The following is a 20,990-nucleotide window of genomic DNA, read 5'->3' as shown; positions in this document are numbered from 1 at the left end:
CAGTGTCACTGGCCCTCATATGTGGGATCCGAACCGGGGCCCTCTGGCGTCCCAAGCCAGTTCTTAACCATCGCGCCATTCGGCCGGCCCGACACTCTTACTCTTGCTATAGAACACAGATTCTGAACTTGAAAGCCATGGATAGCTGAAGGAGACATAGGTGGATACCAGGAACTTACAGAACCTCTGAAATTATATGCAAATTCTGCATATCTGGGTATAATGTAGCTTTGCTGAGTTCAGACTCTCAGTGATGCCTAAAACTTGGAAAAGGTTAAGAATCATTATTCATGGCCTACTCAACAAGTACATTTTTATTATGTAAAATCAGGGTATATTTTACCTAGTACCTTCAAGAGATTCAAGGAAGAGAACTAAGCATACTGCTACTTTTCAGTCTCTCCATAGCAACAAGTAGTATATACCCTCACAATAAGAGCTGCTGAATTAGTGAGGCTGCCTCTACATACAAACTAGATTGGGAAATTAAGTGTTTAACCTGGCTGTGTCATTGATTTTTTAATAACACGTTAGGCAAGTAATTTCACTGTTCCAGTGTTCAGATTCAAAATACCTCTTTGTAATAACTGGGTAACATGAACTTAAGAGGAATCATCATGATTATATTCCAGAGGGCCTCTTTTTTACAGGATGTTAGGGGAAAGGAGGAAAGAGAGACAGACCCAAAATAATTTCCAAAAGCCTAAACAATTAACTCTCTCTTACCCAGCAGTGACAAGAATAGACAGCTGGAGACACAGCTCTTCCAGTAATCTTTCCAGACCAGCCCTAGCACCTACTTAGATCCCAGGACTGGAAAAATCAGGCTAATCAGGAAGCAATGACATCACAGTTCACAATCAGTTCCCACTAGGTTGTCAGTCCTGACCCTTGCTAGTTTTCACTACCCTGGAAAAATCTAACAGGTTTTATGCTCAGTCCAACCACTAAGGACAGACAGATAGAAAATGAAAAGCAAAAGATGTTCTGGCTCACTACAGCAGTTTTTGCCTTAACAAAATCAAAATGAGTCACAAAGGAATCAAAAACACTGCTTTTAAAGTAGTCCCCATTTTATAAGTCAAAGGCAACTACAAAACGAGAAGATCCCAAAACGCAACATGTAAGAAAAGAGTCGGACTACCTGAAAAGGTGGTTTTCCTACTAGGCATTGATAGATCACTGTTCCTATGCTCCACAAGTCTGCCTTAGCATCATAATGTTGAGACATAATAACCTCAGGAGCCTGGGGATAAAAAAATTCAAGAGACATGTTTATGTTATTTATATAATTAATATGCATGTTAACTGGAAAAGGTCACACTGCTAAAAAACTACTAAAATAAAAACAATACAATGTGATTATTTCCCTAACCAAATGATATTTTAATGAATACAGAACATTCTTACATTGACACTTACTGGTAAATCTCGAAAACAATGTTTCATTAAAAGAAACTGTAAAAACAAACATTTCCATAGATCATTAAGGACACAAAATACAGCAAGAGTATAAAAATAATAAAGATATATATACACCAATTATAGGATAGAGGTTACTTCTGGGGTATGAGAATAAAAGAGTTGAAAATGGGAAAAGGGAGACGCACAAAACAAACTTGGACAGTCTCTTAAATATTTTATTTCTTTCTAAAAAAAGATCAAGGCAAACATAGCAAAATGTTAACTTTGCTAAATATGGATGGTAGATACACAAGTGTTTGCTATGTTATGTTATTGCTTTTTTTTCTGTCATTTGAAAGCTTTTAAAATAATAAAAAAAACTAACAAAACACTAATAAAAACTGTCTTAAAAGCAAAGGCATTTCTCTGCTGCTTTGTTATACCTATTTTTCCACCTGATTAGATATGGCTTTTTAAAAATACCATCAATTAGGACAAACATTATATAGAAATGTCAAATATACTTAAAGATAGTGAAATTTTATTTTCCAGGCATAACATCTTTATCATCCCTTGTAAATTTCTTACTGAGTCAATTTCCTTTAAAAATCTGTCCAAGCAACTATCTATCCTTAAGGCTGTTAGTTCAAGGCTGAACTAATTTCATACTCAAGAAGTACAAATAACTTTTAAATTATCAAATTTATTAGATAAGCAGTCAAATTATGATCAAGAAAGTAAATCTAATTCAAAAAAATTTTTTTCACTTTGATTACCAGTTTCCTTGATCTCAAAGTTGATTTTAGATTAGAAGAAATCCTAATTGAACATAAACCCATTTTAAACTTTGAATTGAAACAGGTACATTTATTTACTTTGCAGGATTCTGAAGTTCCAGAATTGAGGTATTTCCAGGCTTAATACTTCACATTAGTTCAGAAGTTTCATAGCCTTATCCTATCAGACATGACAATATCCATATGAAAGGATAAAGACGAAAGTTAAGATTTTTCAGCTTTAAGTGTGACACTGATGACAAAAACTTCTAAGATATAGGGATCTTGTCAAGAAAGACAACCTGCAAAAGATGAATATGTCCTACAACTAAAGAGGTGCCCCAAAAAGGTGTGCTTTTTTTTTTTAAGTATTCCTAATATTACACATCAAATATAGCATGAACATACTTCATCAATTTTCATTTTCAATTAATCTAATAAATTTCTACCATAAAAACTAATAAAATAAAAAAAACCCAGAGATTACTTTTACAGTCCACTATTCTAAAGCAAAAGATTTCTGCATTATAGCATTATAGGTAATATAATTAATGTTAGTAATATAAATAACAATTCAGACTATATATAAAATAACATCCTACTTGGAAACAAGCATTATATTAAAAATTCCAATGCTTATGGCTCAGTGCAGTAAACAAGGACCAAACACTCACTCACCATGTACATTGGGGACCCACACAGTGTTGCAGCCATCATGTTACTATGTAGGTAACGAGCAAACCCAAAATCCGCTATTTCACCAAAAAAAAAAAAAAAAGAAAAACAAATGATACCGTTGCTCACACTTAACATAGATCATATGATTCTTCAACACACAAGAGGGCAAAAAAGAATTGTGAGAAATTTACAACCACTGAGTAAGACTGTTTACCAAAGAAAAAAGTAGCTACCTCAATTTTAACAAGCTAAGAAATAGTAGTAATCACCAACTGTACAAGTCATTGCTCTGCTGGTTTAGTAATGAAGGCGGGAGCACTGAGCTTTGCAAGAGAAAATGCTAATTATAATAAATACTTCATTATTATAGCTCTCATTAAATATCAACACCAGGTATAGAAATGGAACTGTTTTGGTCCTTCACCAGATATCAGATATAGCCTATATAATATCAAAAATTTCTTAAAATACGGCTAGAAAATTATTTTTCTAACAACTAGAAAAATAGTTTAAAAAAAAATCTAGCATCACAAACTGCTTCAAATAATTTTGAGATACAAGAGTGCTAAAAAAACTCCCAAATAACAAGGCTGAACTAAATGGTCTCTCAGATTTATGTTAAAACCCCATGAGCTGTAAAGTATCAGGGTTATTACTTTGCTGCCAATAACTGATGAAGAGAAGCAAGATTTCCTGCTGGGATTCATATTTAGAGTTCCTAGCATAAGACCTTTGGCCCAATCTGAAATTTAGCATATGACGCCAATAATGTAAAGGGTTTACATATCTCAATAACCTCACTGTCCTCAATAAAAATTTCAAAAGTGCATCAAGAAAATCCATCATTCTAACAAAGCTGAACTATAATCTAACAATACTGAGTCTTAAAAATGTTCTTTGTATGAAACAGTACATGGCCATTTACCTATTTTGATGCGAATACCACTGACACTGGACTTTCTGCGATTGGCGTAAGACAGCAAGATGTTCTGTGGCTTGAGATCCCTGTGGATTATTCCTTTGCTGTGCAGAATTCGCATGGCAGCTGCAATCTGATGCAAAAACACTCTGATAGTATCTTCACTGAGAGTTCCTTTAGCTGGCAGAAAAGGAGTCACATAAATATTTAAGCACACAAAATCAAATACCATCTGCACACGCCATCAATAGAACTGAGTAGTTAAGAACATGGAAGGAACTGGGATTCACATTTTTTTTTAACTTTAATAATTTAAGTCTATGAAAAGATACCAGGTATCTCAAAAATTTCAATCTGTTGTAAAGAGAACTGATTTACTTTTATGTGCATCTTTTTTCACTGGTGTTCATTTTTGTTTTTCCTTTCTCATTTTTACTGCTATAGATGCCCACATTACTCTGAATATGACAGGTATTCAGCAAATGCCAAAAAATAAGTTCCCTTTCACATCAGTCAAGTATCTGGGATAAATGTCCATAGTTAACGCCAACCATTATAAGCACACAAATGAAAAACAAGTGAAATCCTCAAAGGGATGGCCTTAGACACGACTACCACTTCGGCCTGTCAGGGATCAGTGTTCCCATGTCGCCCATCTTTAATCTCCCCCACTGCCTAACACCCCTGCCCTACCATAGTATCTTTCATAACTGACGGCACCTTTAAGAAGAAATCTTTTAACCTATTTTCACTACTATAAAGAGGTAGTAGGAACATTATTTTTGAGGACAGTCATTATTTAGTAAATACTACAGTGTTTCTATATGTATGCTGGAGCATGTCATGGTTCACAGCTTGGTTTGGAGTTAAGGTGCCTTTGTTCAAATCCCAGCTCCTCCACCTACTTACTGTGTGACCCTGGAAGATGAGATCCCTCTGTGCCCACTCTTCGTCTACAAAAAGCTGAAAATTGGCTAACCACATGGAGTGGCTGTGACAACCAAACAAGACAGCACATTTAATAATGAAGGTTTTAGAAAAAGGCCTGGCACATAGTAAGTACTCAGATGTAGTCAGTACACAAATATAAACTTTTTATTACAAGTATAAAAGTCACAAGTATAATTCCTTCAGACTGCATTAGGGATTTATTATCCCTGACCCTATCTAAATCTTTTGTGCACAAACGTCTGCCTATACAACTCTAGAATATATTCTCTATAACTTTTCCATATGCAATTAAGAAAGATAAAAATAACATTAACACTTGGAACAAGTGAAATATGGTTTTAAAATCATTTTAATGATGTGTTGAATGATACTTTATGTCTTCAACATCCTCAAATAAATCCCTATGGCTTAAAAATTATCAAATACTTTTTTTCTATGGGGCTGTCCTTAACTTATCCCCGTTTTTTAATTCTTTGGGGTTCTGTTCCTGATGCTCACTGTAAAAAAAAAAAAAAAAATCCATGAAAATTTCCCATAATCCCATCCCTCGGAGATGAGCACTGTTTAAATGTGGAGTGTATTCTGGATCTGCTTCTCTGCTGATGACAACACAAATTACTGCATATTAGTGGGTGGGTCAACGCAACACTAGAGCTTTATTTTTGTAAGGTTTTACTTAAATTACATTGCAATAATTAAAATGGATAGTACGTTTTTTTTCCACTCCATTCATTTACATTTTCATTCTAGGGTCCTCTTTTAGGGCAGAGAATTCGCTGAACCCATGTTTCCCACAGAATGAAGACAAGTGCTTAATTACAATCCACAAAATAAAATCAGTTATTTGCACAGTATTGCCATGAATCTACATATTTTAAATGTATTCAAATATTTTGTATTTTGCAATAGTGTTTTTAATTTTATGAATTTTTTTCATGTTTGATTATATCTTTTTTTTTAAAGGTTTTATTGGGGAATTGGGGGAGGGGAACAGCATTGGGGAATCGGGGAAGGGGAATAGACTAGTTGCTGTCCTTATGTTCTTCAGTCTAATTTTGGAGGACGTCGCTTCACTGGCCCATGCTGGTATTATCATTGTGCTCTTCCCGGGTGAGGCAGATGGGTTGCTGGCCAATGGACGGCTGCTCATGGCGGCTCTTGGCAGGTCACACCGGCTACCAGCTACTCATGGTAGCTTACGGCAGCCCACTGCAGCCTAAGCTGTTGCCAGCGACCCACGGCAGCCCAGCTCCAGGTCAAGCCGCCGCTCACCATCCCAGCTGCAGAGGGCACAGTGTCTATGGCCCCCATGTGGGATCCAAACCGGGGCCCCACTGTTCAGAGCTGTTATCCCAAGCCAACTCCCAACCAACACGCCACTCAGCCAGCCCTGATTATATCCTTTTTAATGTCCCTCTTTTATTTGTCATGATTTTATCTTTTTCATGGCAAAATTGCCTTACAGCCAACTAGCTATTCAGCAAAAACATTAGCAGCAAAGATGCTTATGGCGAAAGTACGTAGAACTGTGGCAGACAGGGACCAGGGAGAGGTTCAATAACTTGACCAAAATCACAAAGTAATTAAGTGATGTAAGCCAGCTGGCTTGTCTGCCTCCAACGTTCAAGTAAGCGCGTCCCTCTTCTGTCTCCTATTCTAACACTATTATTGCTCTGGAATATCAAATACAGAGTTCAACATCAGAGACACAACCACTATCAAAACTAACTGAAATCTGCTACACTAGTAGCACCTATGAGCAAATAGAACTTCTGTTAATGAAGGAAACTGATATTCTAATGAGGGCTCTAAACTGATAAGGTGCCACTCATTCTGACCCCACAAAGGTGCTTTATCTGGATCACTAAGAATGCCAAGGAACTCAAGGTTCAGAGGCTGATGAGAATCTGGTGGAAGCAAGGAGTCTTCTAGCTTCAACTCCATTCCACCAGTAGTGAATTAAAAGTGCCTGTCTCACTACATTCTATCTACTAGTAAATTACATTTTGAAAATTTGTTTTTAATCAAATTGACTTTAAAAAAAAGAATCTCAGGAAAAATACAAAAACACACGTGCACTAAACTACCAAATTCAGGATAATGGTTGTCTCAAAGGGGGAAAGACAGGAATGGGACTATAGAACTTACAGGGAGATGTATTTATATTTTTTTTATTGGGGGGGAAGTAATAACAGTGTTTTTATATTATTCTCCACACAGCTTTTGAATGTAATATTTTATATTTTAAAGATTTTTAAAATCTCATTTTGAACTGCACTCCCTGATTACGAGGTGAAATTGAACGTTTTAAGTATGTTGTTTCTCTTTTATAAACTGTCCATACCCTTTGTGGGTGTATCTATTCATGTGTTTTTACCATCAATTACCACAATCTATATATAGGTTGAGTTATGAACTTTTACTATCTTTGTGTAAGTTCACCACTTGCATCTTTAAGGAGTGAACAAGTAGAGGCTGGCCTCATCTAATATCATTTAAAAAAAACTTTTGAGGGACACAATTTGACCTGAATATTTATTATCCTACATGTACATATTTTAGATACAGAATTTCAAGCACCACCTAATACTAAAATCTTATCTCTGGGCCATGAAATAATTTTAATATTACTTTTAATCCCTTATAACATTTTTTAAATTAACAACAAACATTCATATTAATCAACACATTCTTGGCTACATTCTTCCATTATAATTTTTAAAAATTTTTATAAGAGTTTATTTGAGCCAAACTGACAATATATTCTGGGGAGCAAAATCTAAAATGCTCCCTCAATTACAATTTTTTTTTTTTTTAAAGAAATGAAAGAGACTAAAGGTTCACTGGCAACCCAGTACAGTCTTTTGAAGAAGAGAAATTCTATTTGATTATACTCTCTTGGAAAGAGGACCCATCTCTCTGTTAGAGAAAGACACACATAAAGTAAGTACTTATACACAAGTAAAGTTTAAGAACAAAACCAGAACGAACAAGTGAGTCAGCAAAGTAACCACAATTAAACAAGTACATAAATATTTATTGAATGTTTCTATATAAGTGCAGAACAAAAGGGGTAGCATATTTCAGGAGTAACTCTCAGAATTAAACAGATTACAGTACTATATTTATTGAATATTAACACACAAAAAAATTACCTTGCAAATAATCTGCCAGGTCTCCACCATTGCAATACTGATATATGAAAGAAAAAAATAATTAAAATAAGGACACCAAGATTAATTCAATCCATTATCAGTTAATTTTAATTAAAATTCGTTTGCACGTAATACAAATCTAGTCTGGAAAACATAAGAACTATAGAATCAAAACATTTTAATTTTATATTCCTTATAAAGTAGAATTTAAATCACTGAATCAACTTCATTAATTCAAAATTTCAAATAATTACCTACTCTCAATTTTAAAGTACATATTAATCACAAGAAATTTGAAATAAATTAAAAGGAATCTTGTATACTACCTACCTCCATCACCAGGAAGACAGAGTTGGGTAATTCCTGAAAAGTAAACATATTAAAAATATCATTTTAGATTAGAGAAAAATTAAGCATAAATTTTAAAAATGTTAATAAAAACACAATACTTGTTCATTATTAAATAAGTAAAAAGAAATCATAAAATCCATTAGCAAGTGAAATTTAAATCCCCAATACAATGATTTAAGCATCTCAACTTCAAAGCCAAATCAAGTTTGATGACACTAATGTAGTCATCAAGAAGTTCAATTCTGAGGGGCCGGCCTAGTGGCACGTTGGTTAGGAGTTGGCTTGAGACGCCAGCTCTGAGCAGCAGGGCCCCAGTTTGGATCCCACATGAGGGCCAGTGACGCTGTGCTCTCTACAGCTAAGATGGTGAACAACAGCTCGAACCTGAAGCTGGGCTGCCGTAAGTCGCTGGCGATGGGGCTGCAGTGGAGCTGGCTGGCAGCTGGCGTGCACTTTCGTGAGCTGCCGTGAGCCGCAGTGAGCCGCCATGACTGGCGATCCAATCAATGGCTGGCGAGCGACTGCCTCACCCGGGAACAGCGCAATGATAATACTAACATGGGCAGTGAAGTGACGTCCTCTACAACTAGACTGAAGAAAAGGACAGCAACTTGTCTGTTCCCCTTCCCCGATTCCCCAATGCTGTTCCCCTCCCCCAGTTCCCCAATAAAAATCTTTAAAAAAAAAAAAGTTCAATTCTGTTCATGGAAAAAACTAAAGAAAAATTCATCTTTTGGTTATGGTTATGGTAAATTTACCACTTGTGAAAAAAAAGGAAGGATTCAGGGAAGCACTTCTGCTTTGGAAACTTATGATTTAGAGCAATGACTTGATAATCCTCCCTGGCAAACACTAAATGCACAATTTAATTTCTGGAATATATGACTCAGGATGCTTATTTTGTTTTTGTTTTTCTGGTTTTTATGTTTATTTGGAGGCAATCACATTATCTGGGAATTACTGGCAATTACCTTAAAGAGAGTTCATCACATCTTGGTAACAGACTGATTCTATGGAACTTATTTGAGGTGTTTTACCAAGTTTCTCAAATTCACATAGTTCCAGTTCTGTTGCTTGGGTATGTAATTCAAAAACTGATTTGCTGATTCTTCAATAACAACTTTTATAACATTAATTAAATTTTAAATTGGGCTTCCCTTCAGCTTAACTTGAGCCAGTGCTCAAATGTGATTCAAGAGATAGCCCTTCAAAGTAGCACTGACTTCACCAAGATCCTAAATTCAAGAATAGGTGCTCTAAGGGGGAAAAAAGGAGCAGTAGGGCAGTATTCCTCAGAGTGAGGTTCAAGGTCAGGGCCAGTCAGCAAATTATTTAGTAATGGCTCAGAATGAAAATTATAGAAATTAAAAGTAGGAACATTTAAAGGTTTAAAGTAATTTAACAAAACAATTTTAGGTCTGCTGAACCCAATAATAAAAAACTCTGGACATCTGCTTGTAGGTCCTTTTTATTTCATTTTCATAACTCATTTTTATGGGTTTTATAAAAGTATCAGTTCATACAGATTAGAAAAAAAACCTGGTGCCTCCCAACAGCTAGTTTAGAGCACTTCTGTGCAATGAAGAGCGATACACCGGCTGCCACTGAGTGGTTTCACCATGTTTACCAAGGGTCACAAGTTAAGACCTGAATTAAATTATGTCCTACAAGAAACTCACTGACTTAGGATGATTTACTTCACTTATTTCTCCAGAGTACTAGATAAAAAATTAAAATACACCATGCCCAATTCTTTGACCTCCCAAAGGTATATGGAGGTTCAGAAGAATGGCGATGCCTTCAGTTCTCTGCTAAGGAACGAGGAGCCACTGTCCTGCCCAAGCAGGATCACAGCACTGAGACCCTGGCTTTCCTATAGCAGTAGCACGCCCATGATAAATCAGAAAGAGGTAGAGAAGAGTCAGCTCCCAGCAGGCTAGGAGAGCAAGTCTGTAAGAAATAAATACTTATTTCCTTTTATCATAAATTAAAAACAAAAATGTATTTCTAAGTTACATCATCTCCATTGTGAATTAGTCTTAATCCAAAACCTGATCGAATCCAAACGAAACTATTCTATCATCCCTAAAAATACTGAGAAATCACTAAACATGATAACTTTCAACAAAATTTTCTTTTCAAGTTCAAAAGTGCGAAAATATTATCTCAAATCAGTGTTATTTAATCATGTAATGACACCATATCCTAACTACTGAAGAGAAAAGAGCACGAGGAATTCCTAAAAGGAGGCTGAACAGCCATAAAGAACTCTTCGCTCACCATGAAGAAGTCAAATTCCTGTTTTAGTATTCACAATCTGGAGGCATACATAACCACTTAAGTTTCCCCCACTCATTCATTCATTCATTCGACAAATAGATAAAACAGAAAAAGTGTTCTTTTTTTTAATTTGAGGAATTGGGGGAGGGGGACCAGCCAAGTTGTTGTTCTTCAATCTTAGTTGTGGGGGGTCGCCTGTCACCATCTGGCTGCCCGTCGGCAGCTTGTGGCCTCTAAGCTCAAGGTGCTGTTACAATCTTAGTTGCGGGTGGGTATAGCCATATCCCATGGGGGAGTCGAGCCAGCAGCCTTGTTCTTAAGAGTGCACGCTCTATCCACTAAGCTATCCAGTGAGCCATCTGGGTGGCAGCTCAGTCTTAGTTGCGGGCGGGCGGGCGTAGCCCACCATTGAACAGGCAGTCTTGTTGTTAGGAGCATGTGCTCTCACCACCTGAGCCATCCTGCCACCTGTTGGCAGCTCAGTGGCAGCTCAGCTCAGGTGCAGCATCATTGGCCCATGTGGGAATCCAACCAGCGGCCCTGTTGCTCAGAGCTCGTGCTCTTAAGCTAACTCTTAACCAACTGAGCAACTCGGCTGGCCTAAAAGTCTTCATTTTTTAATGAAACCAATCAAGTTATCTATAAACAAATTAAAACTCAAATGGCACTGGAGACCAGGAAGAACTTGAAGAGATAGTTGTTAGATCAGACAGGCTGTGAAGTGAGGCCAACATAACTGTGTGTCAGACCACTGAGTTTTCCAAAGCTGAACACATCTTTATCCTCCTTTCCTAGTATCAAGAAATCCACATCCTCAACTACTACTCAGCACTTCCATCAACAAAATTAAACATAAGGAATGTAATTTTATCATTTCCCTACTGAAACGCCTTAATAACAAAGTTAAAAACCAAATCTCCAAAACAATAAAAGGATAATTATGAACGACTTTATACTGGTATTCGAAATTTAGATGAAATGAACAAATTGAAAAACAATTTGAGGAAAAACACACTTACTAAAACTGACAAGAAACAGAAAAATTTGAAAAGGCCTATATGCATTAAAGAAATTGAATTATAATTTAAAACCTTACCACAAAGAAATTCTCCTTAAGTTTCCACGTAATCCCAATCAAAGTCCAAAAAGATTTTGTGCATGTGTGGAAATTGACATGCTAATTCTAAAACTTATGTGGAAATGGAAAAGGCCAAGAATAACTAAAATAATCTAGAAAAATAAAAATAAAACTTGGAGGACTTATACTAGTCGATAGCAAGAATTACTATAAAATTATAGTAAAAAAAAAAGTGAGGTAAAGGCTAAGGGGACAGAAAAAAAATCTAGAAATAGGTCCACATATATGTGGTCACTAATTTGTGACAAAACAGACACTACAGAAGGGAAAGGAATGTCTGTTCAGTAAATGGATCAACTGGCTATCCATTTGCAAAAGTAAATGAATCTTGACTCCTACCCTCATAACACATAAAAAAATCATTTCTGGGTAGATTATAGAGCTAACTGTAAAAGAAAAAACAATAAGGACTCTGGGGAAAAAAAACCAGAATATTTTCATGACCCTGGTGTAGGCAAAGTTTTCTTAAGTACGACACAAAGGCATTAAATATAAAAGAACCAATAAAATGGACTACATTAAAATTAAGAATTTCTGTTAATCAAAATAAACCATTAAGATAGTAAAAGACTAGTCAGTGTCATTTATAAATATCTGTCAAAGGACTCATAGCCGCAATACATAAAGAACTCCAACAAATTAATAACAAAAGACAACCCAATAGAAAAACAGGCAAGGGTAGACTTACATAGGAATTTTAAAAAGATGATATTTATTATGACTATATACAAAGTCATATACTATATGACATAAAGTCATATACAAAGTCATATACTATAACAAAGTCATAAAAGGTGTTCAAATCAGTGGTCATCAGGAAAACACTAGTTACAATAAAATCATAATAAGATAACTCACCAGAATGGCTAAAATTGTCAAGTGTTGGCAAGGATGTGGAGCAACCAGAGCTATGAAACACTCGGTGGGGGTGTAAACCAATAAAATGGCAGCATATACTAGAGTTGGGCCTGCACATACACATACACATACACTATGATCCAGAAATTCCTCTCCTAGTGATTGTCCCTTTTGAAACCCATTTCAACAAAGAGGAATGGTGAGAGGGGGAACTGAAGGAGAAACCACAGCAACAAGCCATTTTTATTGCATCTAGCCTCTTAACTCAAGAAGGCACTGAGGTGGGGGGAACACAACAGTGTTTTTCTGGAAAAATGAAAAAGAGGTATAAAAATAGGTATGAGAAGAGGGCATCTCTTTCACATTATATGCTGCTAGACCACTTGAATTGTTTTCCCACTGAGGGCCTATTAGTTTTGTAATTTAAAAATAATAAAGATAAAGTGAATTTTAAAAGTCAGATAGCTTGAGTAGATGGTTCTCCCTGGCAGAACTCAAAGATGCAGAAGTGGCGAGTAACAAAAGAATCAAGTAAATAGCAAGAGAAAGATTTGAAGGAAAATTCCTGGCTCCAAAGACCCATACCGCGCATTTCTCTGCTACTTTTCCTAATTCATTCTGCACCCCTCAGGCAACTCCTATTGGTTATTTCATAGGAAAGAAACACCATTCTAATAGTCCTTAAATTTACTTCCCTTGGGGTTACCTGGTATTAGACAGCCTCACAGCATCCTATGAGTAAATAGAATTAGATTACCATCCCCACTTTACTTAGGGAGTGGTGCTAAAAAGGAAAAAGAAGTGGCTTGCTCAACAGCCTAAACTGAGTTCAACATATAAACAGTGCTCCATGGTCAGGTTTCCTTATTTCCATCCAGGACTCTTCCTCTTAGATCATGCTCTAAAAAACTTAAAGATGCAAAATACAATATATGAAAGCCAGTTCTAGCTTACTGACCTGACAAAAACCAATATAGCTTTGTAGAAAAACCTTTTCCATAACCTGTATCTTAATATTAATTACACTAAAGGTTTCAAAAATATTCAGAATGTTTGTGATGTTGTTGTTATTTATAATAAGAAATATATATGTGGTCTACATCTCTGTTCCTTGCACAGAGCTCCTAAAACCTTTGGAATTTCCTCAGTGACGAGAGCCCTAAGTCTTTTGTCATGTTAATGATGTGACTTTTGGAAAGCTAAGCATGGGGGCTGGTTGCCTAGATCAACCATGTGATTAGAGGGTTGAACCTTTCAATCCCATCCCCTGACTTTCACCAATGGCCAACGATTTAATCAATCATGCCTATGTAATAAAGTGTCCATAAAAACCCAAAGGACAGGCTTCCAAGAGCTTCTTGGTTAGTGAACACATGCAGGTTTGATGAAAGTAGCATCCCCAGAGAGCATACACTGTCCTATGCATCTCTTCCATCTGGCAGTTCCTGAGTTATATCCTTTTATACTAATCGGGCAAATAACATGTTTCTCTGAGTTCTGTAAATTTGCTGTAACAAATTAACTGAACCCAAGGAGCGGGTCCTGGGAACCTCCTCAATGCAGGTTGATCAAAAGTACTGGTAACAACGTGAACTTTCGATTAGTGTCTAAAGGGGGTGGAAGAGCAGTCTTGTGGGACTAAGCCCTTAACCTGTGTGATCTAATGCTACTAACTCCAGGTAGATAGTGTCAGAATTACATTAATTGCTTTGTGGTGCTGGAAAAAACACACACTGGAACATAACACTGACTCAAATAAATTTATAAATTGATAACTAAGTACCCACCTAAGCTGAACCTGATTTGCCCGTAATTCTTCAAATTGCTTAAGTCCTAATTCTTTTTAACAGTTTTATAGAAGATATCATCCTCTTTCATAGTTATAGTCAAAAACAGGTTAAAAGTTTGGGATAACTTCCTGGAAAATAAGTGAGTTAACTATATCACTCTTTTTTCCAGAGATCAAAGATGTAAACACGAAAAAATGAAGCCATAAGTACTAGAAGAAAATATGGGGATTCATTTTTATAATCTCGAGGTGGAGAAATCCTTAAATGACACAAAACCTAGAGGTCATTAAAGAATAGATACTATGCAAGAACTTCTATATATCAAAAAGAGGCTAGGGCCGGCCAAGTGGCGCATTGGTTAAGAGCTGGCTTGGGATGCCAGCTCTGAGCAGCAGGGCCCCGGTTCAGATCCCACATGAGGGCCAGTGACCTGCGCCCTCTACTGCTAAGATGGTGAACAACAGCTCGACCTGGAGCTGGGCTGCCGTAAAGCTACTGTGAGCGGCCAGCAGCTGGTGGGAGCGGCCGACAACCAGCATGAGCTGCCAAGAGCCGCTGTGAGCGGCCATCCAGTGGCCGGCAATGGATCTGCCTCACCCGGGAAAAGCACAATGATAATATCAACATGGGCCAGTAAAGCGATGTCCTTCACAACTAGACTGAAGAACAAAAGGACAGCAACTTGTCTGTTCCCCTTCCCCGATTCCCCAACGCTGTTCCCCTCCTCCAATTCCCCAATAAAATTTACTTTAAAAAAAAAATTCATTCTAATAGACAAAATCTAAGTATACACTCTTCTCAGAAAGCAAAACCTACTCTGCAATTAAATTTTCTGTACATCTCAAAAAATGGGAAATTAAGAGTTAGTATTATTTAACAATTTTTGTATTAGGCACTGACTTGTACCACTTGGTGCCCTCTATCAACAGAGACTAAGACAAACTACACAAACAGCTTTGAGGAAAACTGACATTTCAACTAGGGATTGTGAGATGAATTTAGTTTTGACTTTAAACTTTCTTCCCCTTTGCTTCTGTGCTGCTTTGCAATTTTTTTTGGAAGGCAATCACATTCTACAATCAAAAAACTTTAAAACTGTGCCCTGGTAAAAAAAACCAACCAAACAAACAAACAAACAAAACAAAAAACAAAACAAAATTGTGCCCTGGTAATTAAAATTCTAAAAATTGAACTTAAAAGAAATAATTAGATATGTTCAGGAGGTATGTGTTATCCACATTGCACTTTTCTATAATGGGAAAAACCTAAACAGCTATAGTTAAACACTTGGTGATGTGATATTACATGAAAAATGACTATCTAAAGAAAAAAGTACATCTAGAACAGTCCACTTTTTTCCTACCTCACTAAAATTAAGCACACAGAGAGCAAGGACTTTTTACTCACTACTTTATTCCTAGCAGTTAGAACAATGCCTGGCTTATAGTTGTGACTCAAAGCCTTATAGAATGAATGAATTTGAGTAATCCAAGTGTATACAGAAAATATTTTAGCTAGCAATATATAACAGCAGAGTCACATAACACATCTATTTACTTTATTGGAATTCAACTGTCCAGATTAAGCAAAACAAAAGAACAAAATAATGTAAATCATGCACCTGGCCTGCTCTGTAGGTAAGTGGAGGGAAAAGCTTTATCTGATGTTCCCTCAGTAGATGTCAGAGCCCAGTGGCTCTCACAGGAAGAATACCACCCCAGCCAAGTGTGATTCCAGTTTTTAAAGGAGGATTTTTTTTTTTTAAGCTCTTGGTATAGTCCAGGCCACTTTAAATGCATCATCTCTATTAAGCCTTACACAGAGCCCCTATCTTACAGATGAGGAAATAGATCTAACATTTTTTCATAAGGAGACAGGCAGAGTAATTTGTCCAAGTTAAAGGAGGATTTTTAAAAACACAATATGGCCTCTAAATATAAGCCAACTACTTGCTCTGGTGCTCCACCCAAAAACAGTAATTTTCTCTAAAGTCGGGCTTTTTAAAAGGATTGCCAAAGGTAATTTTGACTATATAGAAATATTGCCTTACAAGATAACTTTGGAACAGCCTTCCCACCTCCAAATAAAATGCGAATCTACTATATGCTATGGGAATAATCACAGATATAGCTGGGATAGGATATATAACAATTTCCTTGTTTTTATTTAGTTTATTTTATATCTCTACAATTAGTATATGTTAATAAGCAAAATGCTCAATCTAATTTTTTATTAGTTCACAATAGTCCTTTTGACATTTATCACAGAAATGCTAGATCAGTTATCAGTATTGCTCTACTTGACCTTTAAAACAGGACTCCTATAGTATATTATCACTTGTTTAAAAATTTCCTAATGCAGCATATTGTTTATTTTATCCTATTGCCCTGACATTTTAAAGAATTCCTTAATTAATAAACATAATTGAACAATAAGGCAATTTTCTATTTCTATCAAGATTCACTTAAATTTCTATGAAATAGAAAAAAAATGTTAAGTTCTTTATTAACAAACATGCAAGTATTTTTTTAAAAAAATCAAAAATAAGGTACCTGAACATCATAGAGAGCTACAATATTTTCATGCTGAAGTTCCTGTTAAGGAAATTACAAGAATTCAAAATATTTGTACTTATTCTAATAATTTTAATATATTTTAATATGCAAATATAAATATACACATATACGTATATACATATACACTATTTCTAGTATACTACAGTGTTATTAGATCAGAACAATTCAATATACTAAAGAACAAGAAATGTGCCCAATCAAACTTTACTTGGGGCCTAAATATTTTTTTCACCACTATCATTTTTTAGACTCTTAAGGTACTTAAAGTACTCTCATTTACAAAATAAATGTCATAGTATGACCACTGACTATCTGCTAGTCTTTTAAATTTAATATACAATTTCTAACAGCAATAGAGGTATAAAATTCCAAAGTGCCTTTTAAAAGCACATTATTTGCTTGAAAGAAACAAAGTATAATTCTTAGCTCAAAAAGCTGTCCACAGAATAGTTTTGTTGAAAGCTAGTATTAGATGAGGGTTCCATGTTATTAGTTTGGGAGACATAGGGTTAAATACACCTAAACCAGTTTCTGCATTGCGCAATTTTTCAGACTTTCTCTTAATGAGCCAAGAGCTTTGCAAGTCCCCAAGAAGTACTTAGTAAACAAAATTTGACCATAGGACTTTTGTTTTCCTCAAAGCATCTCACTAGGATAACTAGTACTGCTTGTGAGTGATCAAAAAAGACCACTTCCAAGGAAAATAACTTTCTTCAATTTACAAGGAAAAAGATCCCAAGTGCCCCCTATCACCCAAAAAACTTAACTGTAACATGAAAGGGATCAACAGAAGAGGTAAATAATGTATAAGGGCGGCCTGCCTCTTCCCAAATAACAACACAGTAAGAAATTATGAAACTAAAATCAGTTTTCACAGAATCCCTCTAAACATTGGCCAAGAGCCACAAACATCTATTTTTAAAAATAGCTTCTGAGTACTCAATGTTTCAAAAAACTGAGCACACAAAAGTAAGAGCAACAGGTGAAAATTCTCAAACTTGGGTCCCACTACCTAAATTGCAAAGAATGTCAGCATGTATTCATGTAATTTAAAATAAGTTTTAACCCAGTATGAAATACCACATACCTTTAAGATTTTAATTTCCTTCCCAAGCAGTATTTGTGATTTTGACAAGTTCTTTTTATTAATACTTTTAATAGCTACCTCCCAATCAGTTTTCTGAAAAGGAAAAACAGTGTTAACTTCTGGAAATTATTCCATAGAAATAATCCAACAGGAAAAAAAATCTATAAGCATAATGATATTTTTTAGCCAATTCATGTACAGCACTGGGGGGAAAAATGGAAGAAAATGAATCTACAACTGGAAAATGATTTCATAAATTAGTGCAACAGCCAATGTCCTACAAGACAGCCACTAAACAATAATAGGAAGACCACATAGTAACCAGCAATAAGTGAAAAAAGAACAGTTTACAACTAAGAGTTATGGAGAAATGTGGATAATAAACTGGAGGGTGGTATGGTTAACTAAAAACAATATTTGATAGCTTGGCAAGTAATCGTGTTTTAACTTTTTTCTTGTTATTTTCATAATAAATGAAAAAAATTATTTTATCTGATAAAGCAACAAAACCAGCTCCTTGGCAACAATCGGAACTGTCAAACCTCTTTATGATTATTTCCACACGCAAGGTGACTTTCCAAATTCTTTAGATTCTAAAACCTCGTGTCACCCTATTTTTGAAATAGCAAAAGCTTAAAAAAAAAACTGAACCTGCTTTCATATTTATTTGGATTGGAAAATGGAGAGTCCAACCATCTTTTCCAGGCGGAGCCCTCCTTTCTAACCCTAGAAGGGCAAATGGTATGGGGCTCGTCGGGACGTAGAGGAACCAATGCTGGGAAATGTGATACCCCCGAGGTTGAGAAAGTCTCGGGCTAACAGGAAACCAGCCCGTTTTCCGCTGGGTCTGCAATTATCGACCTCAAAGGTGCCGAGCCCTGGCCGCCCAGGGCAGGGGAAAAAAACAATGATCCATCCACACCCGAGCCCCGAGCTGTGCAGGGAGCCGTGCAGTCCTCTCGGATTCGGGTACGTTCAGGTGAAAGGCTTCCTTGAGCAGCCAGACGGGTGCGTCCCTCCGAGCACTCGTTACCAGGCACTCTGACAAGGAGGAGAAATCCGAGGCCCGGCAGCCTGTCGGTAGGTGGAGCGCTGCCTAGCGGCTTCGGCCTCAAAACAATCCTCGCCCGACCAAAACAAACCCCGCGACACTGACAGCGCGCACAATGACAGGACTCGGCGCCCGGGGCTTTGCCAAGTTTCAGGACCACCCAGTCCGGCTGCGGCCGCGCGGGCGGGAAGGAGGGCGGACGGCGGAGGCTCCGCGGGCCACAGACCCTGGCCTCGCACCGGCCCGCGGGGCTCACCTGGCGGTGCCGCCCCCGGAAGACCACTGCGAAGGCCCCGTGTCCCACGAGGTCCCTCTTGCTGTACTCGAAGTCGCCCACCACCTCCATGGCCGCGCCCCCGGGGCATACAGCGGGCCGGCGGGCAGCGCAGCGCGGCGGCCGGAATCAGCACCGCGGGCCCGTCGGTCCAGAGCGCGCCCTCGGGCCGCCGGGCTGGGGCAGCCGGGGCCCCGTTCCCAGGCGGACGCTCATGCCGACAGGCCGGAGCGGAAACGGGTGAGGCCGCCGCGCGGGACTTGGGTCAGCGAGGCCTGGCCCGGCCCTGGCCGCTCCTCATGGCCCAGCCCGCCGCTGGCCACGGGCTCCCTCGCGAACGGCCTCGGCGCTGCCCGGCCAGGGGCCCCGCCGCCGTCACTGTGCGCCCCCGGAGCCGCGCACGCCCCCAGGAGAGGTGCGGGGCCCGGTCATCCCCATCCACAGCTCGTCCGGCCGCTTCGGCCCTCTCCGCCCGAGCGCCGCTGTGCTAGGGGCCGCCGCCCTAGAACCCGCACAGCCGCGCTCCCCGCGCGCCTCCCGGCCTTAAGCCAGTAGCCAATACACAAGAAGAAGCGGACCGCTCCCGCACCGACTGCCGGCCCTCCGTGACGTCAGCCCGTCTTGTAGGACGCAGCACGCGACGACGCATGCTCCCTCCGCCAAGAAAATGAGTGCGCGCACTCCTCGGGGAGAATCTCCGCCGCTATTGCGGGTCTCCAGTCACTCTTGAGTCAGGGAAGGAGGTTACTCACCGTGGTGGCCAAAACTAGTTAGGCGCTGCGGGGTCTAGAAACAGATTCGAGCCTGCCACGCCCCAGTCTGGACCCGCTGGCAGGCGGATTCGGAAAACCCAACTTGCATTCCAGCTGCCAGAGGGACGCGAGCCTACTTTGTGCCATGTAGACCCCAGGGGTCCGTTGAGGGCAAAGGAGCATCCCGTAGAGCCCTGCGGTTCCCGTGACTTGTAAAACCAAAAGTCATGATACCAAACTGCTTGTCTTCCCGACCCGTTTGCGTTTACTACACAGTCACTGAAGAAATGGGGTAGGGCAGGGATCCCGCACCTTTTTGGGTCCCTTGGCTTCTGTGGAAAGCTGATGACAGCTCAGAACCCCCTCCTCAGAGAAATGCTTATAAAATTAGAGAGAACGAATGGAAAACATATTTAATTGGTCACGCAGATCTTCAGAAAGAGGATTTAGATAAATAGATCAACCTATAATGTCATTTAGGTGTCAAATTAATTCTTTAAGGAATTAGAAATGGCTGTCCTTATTTTAAAAGGGGGAAGGTCATTTGGAACTTGACTTATCAAGGACAGTTATAAATTGTTCTCTGTGTCTGTCTGGGTTTATCTATACATATACGTTGTAAATGTGATACAATTTTCTACCTCCAGATGGTACTGTTAAAATTAATTTAAAGCAAGCGCTTATAAGAACTGGGTATTCTAAAATTCTCAGAAATATAGAAACTATTGTAACTCAAATACTTTTCAAGTTCATGTGATCTAAGTTTAATCCTTAGTAAAGAAAAGCTAGCTTAAGTTTGTTGGTTTAAGTAAAACAGATATATCTTTATTTTACCTGGGTTTTACAAACATAAGTCCATGTTAATAATTGACTTTTATGTCGATGATATATGTTTCTAGAAGTTGTAAATGTCTTCATAAATTTGCCAAGCTAAAGAATGCTAATTGCTT

The 20,990-nt window shown here is 38.2% G+C and overlaps 1 protein-coding gene across 1 annotated transcript in view; it reads right to left on the bottom strand.

Moving 5' to 3' along the window:
* The window catches only part of ULK2 (unc-51 like autophagy activating kinase 2), an 89,661-nt gene extending 69,807 nt beyond the window's left edge, over nt 1-19,854 (bottom strand). Inside the window, exons 1-8 of the mRNA XM_019641528.1 lie at nt 19,271-19,854; nt 17,964-18,056; nt 16,853-16,894; nt 8,214-8,246; nt 7,884-7,920; nt 3,784-3,957; nt 2,859-2,932; nt 1,145-1,246 (exon numbers count right to left, since the gene is read on the bottom strand). Coding sequence (XP_019497073.1) covers nt 1,145-1,246; nt 2,859-2,932; nt 3,784-3,957; nt 7,884-7,920; nt 8,214-8,246; nt 16,853-16,894; nt 17,964-18,056; nt 19,271-19,360 — 645 coding nt within the window. The 5' untranslated portion in view covers nt 19,361-19,854. The remainder of the gene's footprint in view (nt 1-1,144; nt 1,247-2,858; nt 2,933-3,783; nt 3,958-7,883; nt 7,921-8,213; nt 8,247-16,852; nt 16,895-17,963; nt 18,057-19,270) is intronic.
* Nucleotides 19,855-20,990: the final 1,136 nt, after the last annotated feature.

This window comes from Hipposideros armiger, unplaced genomic scaffold, assembly GCF_001890085.2.
Source record: "Hipposideros armiger isolate ML-2016 unplaced genomic scaffold, ASM189008v1 scaffold_61, whole genome shotgun sequence".
In the NCBI taxonomy this organism is placed as follows: Eukaryota; Metazoa; Chordata; class Mammalia; order Chiroptera; family Hipposideridae; genus Hipposideros; species Hipposideros armiger.
Note: the sequence above shows the minus strand (reverse complement) of the source record. Positions and strands in the feature narration are given on the sequence as shown.